This window comes from Hirundo rustica, chromosome Z (assembly GCF_015227805.2).
Source record: "Hirundo rustica isolate bHirRus1 chromosome Z, bHirRus1.pri.v3, whole genome shotgun sequence".
Lineage (NCBI taxonomy): Eukaryota > Metazoa > Chordata > Aves > Passeriformes > Hirundinidae > Hirundo > Hirundo rustica.
This window is the reverse complement of record NC_053488.1, coordinates 9280001-9297224: the sequence shown is the minus strand read 5'-3', so window position 1 is coordinate 9297224 and position 17224 is coordinate 9280001. Positions and strand designations below refer to the sequence as shown.

General features: G+C 35.6%; 1 protein-coding gene across 1 annotated transcript in view; it reads right to left on the bottom strand.

Annotated features, from left to right (window-relative positions):
- Positions 1 to 511: 511 nt before the first annotated feature.
- Positions 512 to 17224, bottom strand: part of ADAMTS6 (ADAM metallopeptidase with thrombospondin type 1 motif 6) — a 125608-nt gene continuing 108895 nt past the window's right edge. Inside the window, exons 21-25 of the mRNA XM_040089814.2 lie at positions 13965 to 14094; positions 10277 to 10481; positions 6575 to 6751; positions 5220 to 5376; positions 512 to 1164 (exon numbers count right to left, since the gene is read on the bottom strand). Of these exons, the coding sequence (XP_039945748.1) occupies positions 1055 to 1164; positions 5220 to 5376; positions 6575 to 6751; positions 10277 to 10481; positions 13965 to 14094 (779 nt within the window). The 3' untranslated portion in view covers positions 512 to 1054. The remainder of the gene's footprint in view (positions 1165 to 5219; positions 5377 to 6574; positions 6752 to 10276; positions 10482 to 13964; positions 14095 to 17224) is intronic.

The following is a 17224-nucleotide window of genomic DNA, read 5'->3' as shown; positions in this document are numbered from 1 at the left end:
TTCAGCTTTGCAAAGGATTGTTGCTATTACACAGTAGGCTTATCTTTTGCATTCAAACTCCTCAGTTTTGGAGAATCAAAGCTAACACGTAAACCAGATCTAGAAATCCACAAAGTTGTTTCTTCTTTGTGGCTGATGTTGTAAACAAAAGTGAGCTGGAGTCAAAGTGTTAAGTTCTAAACAACCTTTTTGGTAGTAGTGAAGGAACTGGCAATCCAGTCTTCACCACTGCTGGAGTCTGCCTCCCCCATGATACTGAAATACGTTCCCTTCAGTGGAAATGTTTCACTTGTACAATGGTAAGATGGCTGTAAACCTGCAATGAAGATTTCATTTTAGCACACTTGTATTTCATGCACCAGTGCAATAACTGTTGCACCTCTTAAAACTAAGTCCCTCATGGTTGTTCTATTTAGTATAGCTTTATATATGGCTCACAGCAGTGTTCAGGAAATATGGTTTACTCCAAAGGGAAATAGGTGGAATGAAGGAAAAATACTGCTTTTTCTAAAAAATTTTTGCTCCTTAAATAACATTTCCAAGCTCATTTTATAATTTAAATTGTGGTGCTGTGTCAAGAGATAAAATAGTTAAGATTTTTAAGCGATGACTTAACTTTTTTTTATTCTTCTTTACTTCCATAGTAGACCAACTCATAAGAACTACATTTTAAACAGTTTTAAATAGAAATGGATTCAGTGTCATTGCTAAGTCCATAATAGAAGTTATTTTAATGGTCCATGGATGTAAACAGACTATTGGATTTAGTCAAAAGAACACAAATGTTCCACAGTAAGCTATTCTATATGTGTTGTGTCTATCTTTTAAATTTGGGATCCCCTCATACTGTGTCCAGCACTTTGGATTAATAAATCCCACTTCACAGAAGTTAAAATAATATTGAAATCCTGTCAGCTGGGGCTGACCAGTGGTTATGTTTTCCACAGGGTAATGCATTTGCAAGGACGTCAATCTCATTCCACTGTGTGGCTCTCTCCGATGGACACTCTTCCACAATGATAGTAACAAGGCACATTCTTCTGCTTCCTGTGGGTCAGTGTCCTTGGCAGGTCTTGCAGCACATCTGTCTGAAGTATGCTCGACTGCAGAACTTGAACTTCAGCACCAGTGGGCAATATGCCACTTTGTTCACATCTTTGCACTCTAATAATTAAGAACATTAAAGAGAAAGAAAGAAAAAAAAAGGACTATAAATTAAAGTACAATGAAAATTTGATGTTTAACATGCTTCTCTATCCATCTATCTTGCTTTCTTTGTAATTACTCTTTCTGGCACAGTTTAGTGCATACAATATGGCAAATTTAAAAACCCATAAAAATGTTTGCAGGTCTTTCAGACATTTAGAAGTGCACAGTCTTTGCCTTGGAAGAATTACCATTTATTGGAATAAATGATCAATTTACACAGTTAGGAAATGTAAGCCTTTTTGTTTTTACATTACTTTTAACTTCCTTCTCAGGAGTTATTTTATTCATCCATGAGAGGTTACCATTATCATGATTCACACAATTTGATACCACGCCTGTGCATTTTTAAGAATCCTGAAAACAGAATGAACAGTTAACAGGGACAGAAAAAATCACACAAGTGTTATGAACAATGGCACCAACAGGGTGTCTTCAGTGACGAAACTGAATGGTAGATTATACTTCAGGCTTAGTTGCACACAGTTTATTTTAAGCTAGAAGGAAAGCAACTTTTATGCCTGTAATAGATGTAAAATCTTTTTTCAAAGTTGTGCTTTCCCTGTATGCTGGGTTTACTGCCTCAGCTTTCCCAGGAAGGGAGAACAGAGCTCAACCCAATGGAGGAGCTTGTTTTGCATCCCACACAGGTTGCATATTAAGTGACTTTGTGGGTACATTACAGGAGCTGGAACATGCCGTAGTTCTCATCTGGCCCATTTTTTGCACCTGTAGAAAGAAGGTGGGAATGGGGAATGGAATAGCTTGGTCCCTGCTCAGTTCTTATCCTGATGCAGCTGGAGAGAGAGCTGCATCTGAGAACTGAGTGATACACTCAGGTTCTACAGGTCTTCAGTCTCCATGTAATCTCCTAGTACATTATTCTTTCTCTGGGAAGGGTGTTACACATAGTGAATGAGCACTTGCAAGCATACTGCGGAAGCAAATTGAGTGCAGATAATTTTAGTATTTGAACCTAAGAAAGAATTAATGAGGCTGAACTTTGCGGTGTGTACTCACCAGTATTTGTGATAATGCTAATATGCATTCTTTTAGCTAAGCAAGGAGTGGTTAGGAAACTAGTCCTTCATTTCATTAACACAGACATAGCGCTTTCATTGTAATTCTTTCACTCCACCTACATTATGTTTTACATACTGCTCTTCTAATTTTTTAATTCTTAATGGAAACATAATTGAGTGATAGGAGAAAAGACACTGTGTGTAGCCGGCTGAAACAGATATTTCTCTACCAGCAACCACACATGGTCACTGTATTTGACTGACTTTCAAAAACTCTTCAAAAAAAGAGGTCAAGTCTCTACCAGAAATGTTTTGGGTCCTTGTGTTTGTGAAGACTGGGCATATAGGAGAGACAGATGGTGAATTATAAATGAAGTGGAAAAAAAAGAAAAAGGTTCACTTGATCGCAACAAGACACCAAAAGTTCACTCAATCCCAAAAATAGCGTTCAAACACACATTAGTTATGTTAAAAACAGCTGTGCTAGCGACATTGTGGTCAAGTACTCAAAATTTAGGGAATATAAAAATTTAGGAAATAAGTATTTTAGAAGGACGGCTATTGCTGTGTAATCTCCTGATAGTTTGAAGAATTTTCTATTCCTTTTCCCCTTCCACACAAAATTAACTGTACTTATCTCATGAGAAACTATAATGAATTTTATAATCAATGAGGGAATATACTGCCTAGCACTCCATGTCTAATTTGAAGTCAGCATATCCTAATAGCTTGGCCCAGACCATTTAAAAATTCAGATCGGAAGTATTTAAAAAAATGTGAATAGCTTATTTTCACAATATTATCTCATATATCCTCAACCAAAAATATGATGAGGTTAGTTAACCGTCTGATTAAACTGTACTGTATAATGCAAAAAACCACCTCTATAATTATTTTGAACAGGCAATATAAATAAAAGAAATATTACAAGTTAGAAGAAGCTGAAAGTATGTCAAAGTATAAGGACAGATTTGTTCTTAGAAGTACTTTGTAACATGAAATCTATGGTCCCAGTCTTCCAATGAACCTGGATTTTACTACTTTTTGCCACTACATTGTTGTGTTTAACACTGATTAGGCAGGTAGAAGGTCAGTGGATGAAAAGTGTATCATGCTCCCCCTGCTATTATGAACATTTCCACTGAACCAATGAAGAGATTAGAAAATCAATGACACAAACAATAGTATTTTGCCCATGACTTAGGCTATATATATTTTAAGGGCACTTTTTAAACCAAACAATGTCTTATTTAGGTTTTCATTGCCCTTACAATTGAGCTACAATTACTAATCAGAAAATTTCTAAAAAGTCATTCACAGTCTGAGAGACGATGTCATATAGACTTTTACCAAAGCACTAGCACTAACTATGTGTAGTGGTTTTACGTTCACCTGCTTCTGTTTGCCAGATTTAGTGTAGTGGTCTTAGTGCTTACTCTTTTTTTTCTCTGTGAGATAGGACCAGGAGAAGTAAAGCAGGCCCAAGCTTAACGATAAACAAATAGTTTTATTAACACACACCAAAAAAAGAGAAAATAAGAATCAAATGAAACTTTCAAAACACTTCTCCTCCCTCGACAAACTGTTTACTTTCTCACAAACAACATAGAGAGACAAAACCTGTGATTTTTAGTTAGTTTTACTATTTAAACATAATCTTTTATCACTTTGGGAAGGAGTTTCTCTAGAGTCCCACGGAGAAAATTGCCACAAGAAAAAAACAGACTTGTAGCTCCCAATGTCACAAATCTGCAGCTGCTGGGAGTTTTTGCAGATTGTGCAGTCCCACCTATTTTCAGCCTTTCCCTTGGCTACTCAAGGGCCTCTCAGCGTATTTGGGGTACTGCTTAAGAATGCTTCTTTTAGTATAAAACAAGGATTCTCTTTTTCTACCACTAAAATAATCTCTATATTTACAGAAATAGAGTCCTCCTTCTACCTTAGGAGCAAAGGGCCTCAAATCACTTTCTCTCTAAAACCATCTTCATCTCAAAGGCTGAGACCTCCTTTTACCCCAGGACCGAGGGGCTTACTCTGTTCAAAATTTTCAATTAAATCTCCATTATATCAATCTACAACTTTTGATTAGAACCTGTATTCCCCTAAACAGCATTAAAAGAAATAGTCAATTTCTCCATGGTTTACACTAGAGAACTCTAGCTAAAAATGTCCACTTCCTCAATCCCTTCTTCTAATAGTCTTTATCAGCTCTTTCACTTTTGTTCTACTGACTTCATGCTCTGTCTTCTTTACATTTACCCTGTCTCTTTCTTCTCTCTCTCAGGGAAGGGTTAAGCCTTGGAAGCTTCATTTTGTTAGGAAAGGGTTAAATCTGCCCAGGCCTGTGATGGTTATGTGATCTGTGATCTCTTCGGGGCAGCAGCCGCTCTGGCCTGGGATCTCAGATTGCCGGGTTCCCCCTCTCACCCCTCACTCCATTTCTCTCCGCCCAGGAGTCACCAGAGGGCAGAGCTCTGCCCACCCCTCGGTGACAGTCGGGACGGCCTCGGCCCCGCTGGGCCCATGGCTGCGATCAGGGGCCCAGGGCTCCGGGGCTCTAGGGAAGTTTTAGAAGTATCTGATGTTAAGCTGCAACCTCTCCTCCCCTGCTGAGAGCCGATGGAGCCCGGCCAGGCCGCTGGGCCAGCTCCCTCTCCAAAGGGGGGAGCGGCAGGCCCGGCCGGCCAACAGAACAGCCTGACTCGATGTTACCTGTTCAGCTGGCCACAAGGGAAAGGGCCTGGCTTGGACACACTCAAGATTTATATGGGTATTTTCCAAAGTCGTATTCAACATTCTCAGTGGTCAAAGCGTATGTCAATATCTAAAATTAGCTTCTGATAGGTCTCTGTCTTTTCCAAAACAATTCCAAGATCCTGACAGGGCAATATTCTATAGTCCTCTTTAACTAAAAAACCAAACTGTGTTAACCCATGACACTACGTCACTTCACTCTTTTCAGAATAAATTGTATTAAGATGGCAGACTTACCCTCTGTGTTGGAAATGGGAGTACTGTCACATTTACTTTCACACTGCTGCATCGACGGAGGTCTGAGAGTTTCCGGACACTCACTGGATGCTTGTCCAGTATACGAGAGGCACTGTACTGTTCTCATCTGTTGCCCAAGACCACACTGTGCAGAACACTAAAGGAGAAAAAAAACATTAAAACCCTGCATCCAATTTTTAAATGTAAAATTAAGCAACATGAAGCAATCAGAAACACTTCACATCCACAAAATTTAAAGAAGACAGGCACCTGAAGATGTTTGATTAATAGAGAAAAGAACTAACATTAAACATTCCAGAATTTTTTACAATAGACGTGAGTATTTGTCTTTCAAAGAAAAGAAAATGCAATGCAATATTGACTCCCTGAACAGTTCAGATTTGAGACATAAGAATGTAATTTACTCTATTTAATATATCATACTGACACTGTAGAGTAAAGAAGAAAAAAACACAGAGAACAAGAATTCAAATCTGTTACAAGACTTTTTTTACGGGAAAAGTAAACATCTTTCAAACAAATAGACTTTGTTGTTTCAAAACATTTTTAACTTCTGTAACTATATACTTACAATTTCAGTACAATATTAGGTAATATAAAAGTGGATCTGAAGAACCACCATGAAAAAAAGCTAACTAGACTAATATCACAAATGATTTTCCACTGGTTGATTAAGTTAAAATGTCTCATTTTCATTAGAGGAAAACTGCTCAGCAAACAGAAAATTATTCATTCATTTAATGAATAATAAAAGCAGGCCATTGATAATTAATGAGATGCAAAACCATAAAGAAAGAAGGAAACTCAGGAAATCATATTTAGAAGCACTGCATAATGGCAGCATCATTCAGCCTGTCCTGAAGTAATTTAGCTCCCCGTATGGTAGCTCACTGGATCTCATGTAAAAAAATTACATTGATCTCAAAGTGTGTTTTTTTCAGAGACCTATATATATATATACATATACATATATATCTCTACAGATCTGCTATTAGAATACGAATTTGCTTTGTATTTCCATCAGGTTTCTCAAGGAAGTTAAGTGTGTTTTAAAAATAGTACACACTGCCACACTGTTGTATCTCAAAATACTCTTTTAAAAGGTAAGGATTTTTTTTCCTTAAAGTGCATGTAGAAACTCACCCAGAAAAAACTAGATTGCTCTCAGACAACCATCACAAAGGACCGCATTTCAATCTGACACAAAAGGAGAGAAACATTTTCTTTCTCTCAGCCATAGGAACCATCTCTTATCTATGTCCAGGGACATCTTAGTCTGAGAGGTGCTAATGTGGGAGACTAACAGCAATAAAGATTTGCATGAACTATCTCACCTGTCCCCAGTCTCCAGCAACCCAGCGAGGAGGAGGACATCGGCCTAAGCTACAGCGGATGCGTGCTGGCGGCTTGTTTTCATCTTGGCATTGTGCAGCTGGAAAGGTTTTTAAAAGATCACTGCTTTTGCACAGAACAATTCGATGTTTGAATCCTGGGCCACACTTTGGTGTGCACTGGAATTAAAAAAAAAAAAAATTATGAAAATAAATAATTCAAATCTTGGTAAAACACCAATAAAACTCTCAGAAATGTTATTTGAAAGCAGGACAATATATTTATGATCTTACAATTCAACTATAATCACAATACAGTAGTAATAATTTTAAAATGTTTAGAAACACAAGCTGACTGAAGATTGTTTTATTATGTACAAGCTTTTCTAAGTTTTAGATTTCCTTTGCTGTTTATATTTAGACCACAGGTTTATTTATGTCAGGTTTAAGAAGAACACTGCTGCAAAATAGAAAGGTCTGTCCCATGTAACACTATTATGAAACAAATTTTCAAATATTGAGTGTTTCAATAATTAAGACTGTCTCTTAATATCACCTTAGTACAGTCTTTATCCACTTCACTTTATCCACACACAACGATCACATTTTTCCTCAATACACAAAAGGAAAGCTAAATGCTGTATTTGACTTCATAGATACCACATCACTCAGATATAACAAAATATGGTAATCCCTCCTACAGCGCATGCTTTCCTTTCCTATTTAAATTTTAACTCTGATTTCACAGTTTTCCCTTCTTTTATTACTCTTGTGTTATTCTGACAGGAAGCAGACAATAAAACAGCAACTTGAAAAGAAGCAGGCCTGATGATCACTGTTTTTCCTCATCTTCCTTCACCGTTTTATCATTCTCTTTCCTTTTGCTACTGACTGTCATACACAGTAGTTCAACTGCAGAATGAGCAAGAGGCAAGTGCTAACAAAATTAAAACACAAGACCTTTCCCAAATCAGTCCCTTTTAAACATGAGATACTGTAAGCCTGGTTTTAGAATCCAGGTTTTAGAATCCTTTATTGGCATGTTAACCTTTATCCCATAAGCATATCTGCAGTATTTGGATCAGAATCAGTTTCTGACATCATAAACCTTACATATAGATTACTCTAACCTGTTCAAGACTGGAACTGCCTTAGAGACAAAGTATTATTTGGGAAACAACGTTATGTGGAACTGGAGCAATATTCAAGAGATCACATACCAAAACAAGCTTTCCACACAACCAAAACAACTCAATATATCACTGGGGAAAAAAACACCCCTAAGATTAATTTTCGAAAAAAAATTACTTGAGTAATGCAAACTTAATTGTTTTATGCCTAATCCTGAAGCATCTTTGAGAAATTTATAGGACTTTTAAAGCAGTTCCACAGTATTAAGTAAGGATATTCCCTATGAATATGTACAACTTTATATCTATATATACCTCAAAACAAGAAGAACATCCCCAGAGGGAGGCACTTAAGCTAGTCCATATAGAATGAACAGGTTTGTTCCAAATGTTATCTCCACTTGGATTTAGGATCTTAAACTGGGCTGCAAAAAGATAAATCTTGCATTTGGAGTTTATAATCCAGAATGCAAAATGGATATATAACAAATTTCCTTAAAATGTAACCTTTTCAACCCTATTCAATTTTTTTCTACTGAGGTACAGCCTCTTTATCTACAGTAGTTCAGTATTTAGAATTCTGATATGGAATAAACAGTTTCAAATGTTCTTATACTGAAGGGACATCAACACCAAATCTTGTGCACACTGACCACTAGAAAACTAAATGAAGGAAGGAAGAGAAGATCTCTGATAGAATTATGCAAATAATACTAATGATAAATAGTGACCAAAACCCAATGACAGTTAATATGTGAGGTCTTCCACGTCGTGATCGTGACTGATCAGCTGGAGTCCAAATTCAAACTAGTGTTATGAGTACTTTCTCCCACATGTATTTCATGCAAAACGCATGACTTTTTAAGTACGAAGTAGAAGTATGTGCTCCTTCCCAGCTGAGTGCTTGAAAATCACATCAGACTGTCAAAACAAACAGAAAAGTGACAATGCTGAAAGGACTAGGTCAAAATATCGAAACCCAATGGGCCTGTGAGGTTTCATAATCTACAGAGTATGTTAGCAAACAAGCAAGACTCTTAGGACTAAACTTTGAATTTAGGAGCATCTTCCTTCTAGTACTGCTTGAAGACGCAGGCTTTAATCCATATGTAAGATGCCATCTGAGAAAGATCTTCCAGATACTGGTACCAGAAGAAAACAACACTCCCTTTTGTGGAGTTAGAGCAAAAATTCTACTATAATGGACTATACTGGAACCCAGAAATGGAAGTGAAAGAAGGAAACAGGTTGCCTTCAATAATATTGAATCAGTAAAAATAAAAAACACCAGAAAAATTTAACAAAAAGATTGTATGTTTCCAAAGAAAATGAAAATATCCAGATAAATGAAATGAGGAAAAAATATCTTCCACTACTAAATGCTTCTAGAATTTCTGACTGCCTCTGTGGAAGTGATGAAAGCAAATTATATATGCTTGTCTGATAAGGCTCTTCCCAGGAAATCCTTAGAATATTTTTCCTGTTTTGTTTTGTTTCATTTTTTTTGCTATCCTGAAAAATATAAAAGGAGTAATTTAGAGTGGGTAGATTAAGTCTGTCAAAGCTCAACTATTGAAAAGTGTGAAAAAACTTATGACCATTACTTAAGAATGACTACATTCCAGTGGGAAGGACATCCTTAGTTTTCATTTCAATTCAGTACAACCCCACTTACGTTCTCCTAAGGACTTCACTTAACCAGTATGTTTACAAAATGTTTCTGTTTCTCTGACCAAACAGATACATAATTTCTTGTTAATAATCACTGAAAATTTTGAAAATGTCTAATTATATTGATAGTCAAGAAGTGTATAAGCAGATAAAACAATTCTATAATTATTTTATTTGCATTATGCATTGTTATGTGTATGAAAAGAAAACTTCATAACTCTCATTCCAGTGAAAATTAGCAAGGTTTGCCATTGGTTTCAATGGGAGGAGTATTCAGCTCTTCATTTTTTAAGTTCACTCTTGTTTTCTTTTTCATTTTCTGTCAGAAATTCATATAAACACACATATAAAAATGTTTACATTTATAGTACTATAGGGATTTTAATATATCATATTTCTAAAAACCCTGAACAGAAAAAAAAAGCAACTTTTCTCATTATATTAAAAAGGTATCATGAGTCAAGACAGTCTGCCAAGCTACACAAATAAAATTCATACTAGAAAGAAGCCTGGTACTTTTCCACAATCCTGATTAATTATCACAACCAGTAGTTTAGTGGAGATTGAAACTTTGAATTAGAATGACTTTGCTCAAAATCATTACATGATCTTGCTGCATAAGAGCATGGACATGATAATAGAGTGTAAAATTACTTTAGGTCACCAGCATGTGATACCTGTAGGAGAGAAGGAGCTAATTTAGGGTATAGTGACATGCTGTAGGTTATGGGCATTTTCATAAGAGGTAGGAAACAAAACAATGAGGCACGGGTGAAACCTCTTCTGGGAAATTTTCTTATTAATCCTTACTTAGCAAGTTCTGACAGAAAATGTACTAATATTCAGCCATCAGAAGTATTGCTTCCATTATTACCAATGAGCTAACACAGCAAAATTTCCTTACCTCTGACCAGTCCAGAGCAACCCACTGTGGGGGGCAGGACTGATTGTTGCAGGGCTCTTTTTCAAGAGGCCGGTGTGTTAAACAGCTGGCAGCATCCAGCGTCTCCTCCTCAGAAGGCCCAATCTTTCTGATGCAGAGAACTGTTCGTGAACGCATTCCTCCATCACAGGTCTTACTGCACTCTGACCAATCTCCTATAAACCATCTGGATACAAAATGTTAGGAGACTCAGTTAACACATTTCAGAAACAGAGCTGATAGTTGCACAAACCGAGAACACAAATAGTTTAAATCACTAAACATAAGTAGTTTTTAACAATACAAACATTCATGGTGAAATAAGGTAGAAATTTATGGTCTTTTTTACTATTTTTTTTGAATTTATGCCTCACTGCCATTGTATCTTCCAGTAATAACACTACTTTGTATTGTTCTAGAGCAGCAATTTCCATCCTAGCCTATAATATTTAGAAAGGAGTGTTTGAGCCTGACAAAACTGAAGCTATTTCTGTAGGTTTGTATTGGATTTACCTGAAATAATTTCTGTGAAAATGGTTTGCAACTGGAAATGTTTGATGTAAGTTGCATCACAAGTCAAAAGCCACGATATCTGCCTCTTTAGTATCATTACAATAAAATAATTTTATCTCAAAGTTGGGCTGAGAGTTAATTCTCATCTGATTACAAAACATTTGTAAAATTTTTTTAAAAAGACGATACTGAAATATAAAATATTCTCATTTTTAAAGTGAAGCAAACACTAGTAAGACATGAATTCATTGCATAAAATCAATCATCTCAACAAACTCTTTTAAAATTTAAAGAATTGTATGATAGGTGGTAGAGGGAACTTCTGAGTGTTCCTGCATACATAGTGGAAATCAAGAATTGTAAGTAATATTAGATTGCTTTGTGCTGCTGCAGAGATTAAAGCAGCTATTAATCTGGCTCTAATGTTATATATTTCTACTTATGACTGGTCAATGCAGCTCAATTAAATAGAAATATCTCATAATATTGCCAAGCACATTTTGTCTTCGGTATTTAATATGTTGATTAGACACTCGCCTGAGTCATCCTTGCAAAGGATGAAACTGAAATCTAGTATCTATCACATGTTGCCAACATGCCAAAAAATGCCAGGCATGACAGTCACTGTGGATGTTTCTGGAGGTATGCCTGGACCTGCCTCATAAGATCTTTCACTTTGTCCAGCTGCTGTAAAAAAAAGTGCTGCTATCTTCTTTTGTGTAACGTTATGTGTAATATATCCTAACATAAAACTAGGTCAATGTAAAGATGGAAACAATTATGCAATATTCTGTCCTTCCCAGCAAAAGGAGATTAATTTGTGATTCTTCATAAAAAATTCTTACACTTTTTCCACAATACGGAGAATCTGAAGCTCTTCAGAGGTTTCAAGAGGCTGCAGTGTTAATTTTTAATTGGTACTATGATTTGCTCAAGTGACTTTGCTCTCAGGTACCTTTAATATTTATACTGTATGACAAGACAGCATTATTCATAATTCATAGAACTGTAAAAGCATTTTCTTGAAATCAGAAATGTAGGAGTTACTTATTGTAATAAGAAAGTATTGAAAACAATCATGGTCTTCTGCTATTCAAAGATATCAAGTATATCATAACCAGCATTCAGTTAGAAAGAGTATAATTTTCATTGCTTTTTGTATACACCATGAGAAGAGTAGAACTGTGCTAATTAAAAATATTTGGCCAGTCCATGTAAACACTAAGTCTTACTGCGTGATAAAACTTTCTGCCAAAACGGTCAAACTTCTTTGGATAACTATCTGTTATTTGAACAGCCTTCTACTAGACTACTTACAGAATCGGGAATTGAGAAACTTTTCTTAGTTTGGCACTTTATATTCACTCTGTGGGGAACATCAGAATGAAGGCAGACATGGGTTGAACTGCTCTGACATGTTGAAGTAGATGCTAATTAATACACTCAACACATTTTCTGAATATTGATGTCTTGAATTTCACCATATTCATCAATGTCCCTGTTGTACTGGATAGGGGATCCAAAATTGGATCCCACTTTGTGGACTGGATTTTGTTTGGTTTGTGAGGTTTTTTTAAAACAGTGTCAGTGAAGAAAAACCAAAATAAAAAAAAAATAAACCAAACCAAACCAAACTACAAAAAGACCCCCAAAATTTAGCTAGTTTGGAATAATTTTGTTAACTTATTTTTAAAAATGCTAATTTGCTAATAGCTAAGCTACACAAAGGAAAGGATTGGAATGTGTTTGGTATAAAGGAACTTATCAAATATAACTGCTTTTCATGTTCTGCTCTCAGGCACATGGTTGATCCACTTAGAGCCATGCCAAACAGTGTTAACCAAACAAGGAAAAATGCATATCCTTACAGGATAAACATACATTTACGCACAGACTGTGGGGCAATGATTTAGACCTAATTTAGACCTGCCTGTGACACAGCTTGTTCACACCCAAAGGCAGCAGCAGTGCAATGGCTTCACTTGGCCTTATGCCAAATGAGCATGTTACATGACACAGTGGGATGAAGTGTAAGAGACACTGCTCTGCTACTCTGCAACCAGGCAGCACACCGGGGAAGCAGCTAATACTCTGGGAAGAGACATTTTAGCTGGAAGTTCATTGACTCGGGATTTTAATGCACAATAATCTTGTCTAATTCCTCGCAGCGTCCTCCATGCTACAATTTAGCAGTTTCTAAGAGATACTTACAGGTGACCACGGTGTTGTGAAGTATCTGTATTTAATCAGCATTAACGAATTTCATACCCAGTTGGAATACAGCTAAATGTTATTACCAAAGTCAAACTAACCAGAGCTTTGGAATCTGTTGTATGTGTTTCACCTTTTTCACAAGTTTTATTTGTCTCAAAATATAAGAAAAGCTGTTGTTCACATGCTGATATAATTTTCTAGTACAAAATATCACAACTGTTTCTAAATAGGTTTTGTAGTAAGATTAAGTAAGATTATGTCCTTGCCATACTTCATTTTTGATCAAATGAGCTGCTGGGGTTTTAATTATTAATATAGCATACAGCTATCCTTAAAAATAAATCTAAACAGAATCTAAGCACCTAATCCTAAAGGCACACAGCATTACTGTACAACACTAAATATGCTGGAGAAAAAGTTTGACAAAACTATTATGAGGAAATAGTTTGGTCTGCTTAGAAGTTTCTATATTTGTCACTTCTCATGTGAACACTTCAGCACAAATGTTAATGTAACATACTTTACAATATGGCAAATGTTTCAGTTGCAATATTACTAACTAGGGTGAAGTTAAGTCTCACCTCAACATTATTTTATTATTGTTGCCTTAAGAATGGTCCCCCGTTCCACTCTGTGCATGCTCACTGAATATGACACTCAGATCCTAAGAAACTTTTGCTAGTATATTTTCAAACATTTAAACTATCGTTCAAACATCACTATTGTTCCTCAGTCAAGTCAGACCTCTTCAATGCATTTTTCAGAGCTAATTTTAGAGGAACAAGAAACTAAAAACCAAACCCAAATACCTTTTCTGATAAGACAGGACATGAATACTAGCGGAGAATTTTATATACATTTGGTTAACAGGATTTATTACAGATTATGAAGACTTGTCTTTCTATGCAAAACAGATGTCCATCTCAAGTGATTAATGACTTACTCAGGTGGGCAAGGCTCAGTGTTGCAGGCTCTTTGGTTTTCTGGAGGCTTACTGTCAGGGTCACAGTAATTGTTTTGTACAATGGAGCTGTCATCCAGCCTTTTACACACCACCTCTTGTTTCTGGACACCTTGGGATGAAATGAAAGACCATTAATTAATCATTCTTGCTCTTCTAATTTTAGAGTTTAATTATATTTCACCAATTGATTATTAATTCTACCATCCCACTTTATTTGGCCAAAGTCTACAGCAGTGATAATTTAATTTGACTGAATGCCCTCTAGCCACGATAATTTTTCAATTTTCCTTCAATTTTAGGCTCACTCAGAGAGGAATTTAAGATTTTGTTGTTTTCTAAAAAAAGGGAATATATTTATAGATTTACTAGAAGTTTGTTTTTATTTATATATTGTACAAAACCCATTCTCTGCCTGCCATCATCTCCTAATAAAGACACTTCAATTTTCAAAGGAAACATCACCAAATAGAATGCAGTTACACTTCAATGCAGAATTATTGTTTATGTGCTCTGATTTAAAACAAACCAGAAATACTGGGAAACAGTGTTGCATTTTCATACATTGTCCTACAAATATTTTCAACAAAATAACAGAATTATAATTCATTCTGAAAGAGGCAGTGTGTCTCTGTGAATATGCATTTTGCTGGGCACTTCCAGCTCCTCTTTCATTGTTAACCATCAATAGGGTAATTTAGAACTGATCCTTATTCCCAAAACATGATATATCACTGTCAAGGCAACATTGTAAGGTAGTCTATTAAGCAAATTTTCTGGGATTTTTTTGGTTTTCTTTTTTTTAAGGCAGTAATGAACCACTGATATGATGGCAGTGTAATGTTACAAAGAGTAATTCACACTGCCTCCCTCCTCTCTTGAAAACATGCTCTAAGATGTTTGTTAGCATCAAAAAATACATATATTTGCAATTCACATGCAGTTTTTATTCAACATGAGTAGTTATAAAACTGAAATAATGGGATTATTTGTATTATAAAAGCTTCAGAAAGTTCTGGTTCTATACCTTTCTTCAAAAGAGAAGCACTTACTTAACTTACTCAAAAATGTGAAACACATACAATTAAATGGAGATTAAAACCTCCTGTCTTCAAGTATCTGCCAACTTTACCGTACAGCCACCTCTTCATTTTAACACATGCATAGAATCATATAACAATTTGGTTGGAAGGGACCTTAAAGATCAGAGAGTTCCAAAATCTCCGCTATGGGCAGGAACCCTTCCACTAGTCCAGACTGCCCAGAGCTCCATCCTGCTTGGCCTTGAATACTACCAGGACTGGGGCATCCAAAACTTCTCTGGACAACCTGTTCCAGTGCCTCACCGACCCCAAAGTAAAGAATTATTTCCTAATATCTAATCTAAACCTGCTTTCTTTCACTTTGAAGCTATTCCCACTTGTCCTGTCAGTATATGCTCTTAAAAAAAGTCTCTCTCCATTCATTTTCTAGGCTCCCTTTGGATATGGGATGCCTGCAATTAGGTCACACCTAAACCAACTCTCTTCCAGGCTGAACAAACCCAATTTCCTCAGCCCTTCCTTGTAGGAGGAAATAATATCCTCCTTTGGCTCCTGAAAAATAAGTGAAAGATCTACATATATGAGAAGCTGTGAAATTCAAAGATTCACTTTGAATTCTATAATCAATGCAAAAACTGCCAGCAGATGTCAATAATTCGAATCAGACCTGACAACCAAAGTAGGAATATTTCTAGCAATTTTCTGCTCATGATAAGCAATAGTATTTAACAGCTCTAGACAAACAACAATGCCAGTAACATGCACTGCTAGCTGATACACAATTCATGTTCAGTTATGACTAATCATTTATCCTTTCTATCACAAACTGCCTTAAGTCTCTTGGTTGAATAGGCTGAATGTGGTCTTCATAATATTTTCCTCAAATATACTGGGTTAAATATAATTTATAGACACTTCAGAATTAAGCATTCTAATAATGCAGGCCATTCTCACAAATGTACTCATTGGACAGCATTGATATTAATGCCATATTTTTATTGAATTTCCTACTAGGATCAAAAACATTTCCCCCCAGAATTTGGCTAAGAATTGGCACTTTTAACAAATTAATTTTTGAGGAATTTTATTACAAGAAAATATTCTGAAGTTCTATTATCACAAAGTATTACTGTGCTTAGCTTTAAAAATTTCAAGTGTGCTATTTACTGAATGCTGTTCAGGTAGCATATCACCTGTAAAACAATACTCACCCTATTCACTTTCAGTGAAGAATCTTTAACTGATGCCAGGAGTTACATTAATCCATTTTTTAAAAGTTCTGTAGTATCTTGTCATACAGTATATAAACTTTACTTAATAGCTGTCTAATTATAATGTTATGTAATTAAAAAAAAATCTTAGAGAAAAAAATATGATTAAAACTTTTAATACAAGAAAAAGAAATGGAAAAAGCTAGAAGTGCTGGTTTTATCCATACAATAGTTACAATTTGGTTACACCCTGTATTGAAAAATTATTTTTAAATTATTAACTCTTCCCTGAGTATATTGTTTCTTTTAAAAGTGATCTAAAAAGCACAGATAAACATGTTAATTTAAATTCTGGGGGGAATAATTACAAGCAGTTATACAGAAACACTCTGCTTTAAAATCCACAGATATTCAGTTTATAATAAAAGACATAAAATGTCCTCATCACTGGTCAATGCAATCCTAACAGAAAACAAAACTCCAGAGGTTTAGTGACCATAATCTCCATGGAACTGAAATGCTTTGCTGATTTCAATTCACAAACAGTCTGCATCACTTTCAGCAGACAAATTTTAAATTACATGGAGCACATTTTATTCTTGAATTAAAATTGCAGGCATTTAAATGCTGTATCTATTTTTAAAAGCAATCCCAAAATTTGTGGCTTGTGATTGCAACAGTTAATTATAAAGATGCCAGTACCAATACACACTGAATCTTGCATCACTAAAACTAGTGCATGCTGGTTAACCCAGACATACTTTCTGAGCTCACTCATCAGATCATAAGATGTTAATCTCAGAGCCAAATTTATATTTTCTTTGATGGGGAAAAGTATATTTTATTTGCCTAAAGATAGTTTTATAATTTGTCTGAGGGCATGAAAGAAAAACATAGTAGTCATCACTCTACAAGGGTTATGAACAGCAAAGAAAAATGAACAGCAATCAATTTAGTTATGATAGTAATAATATGCTTTTATAAAAAA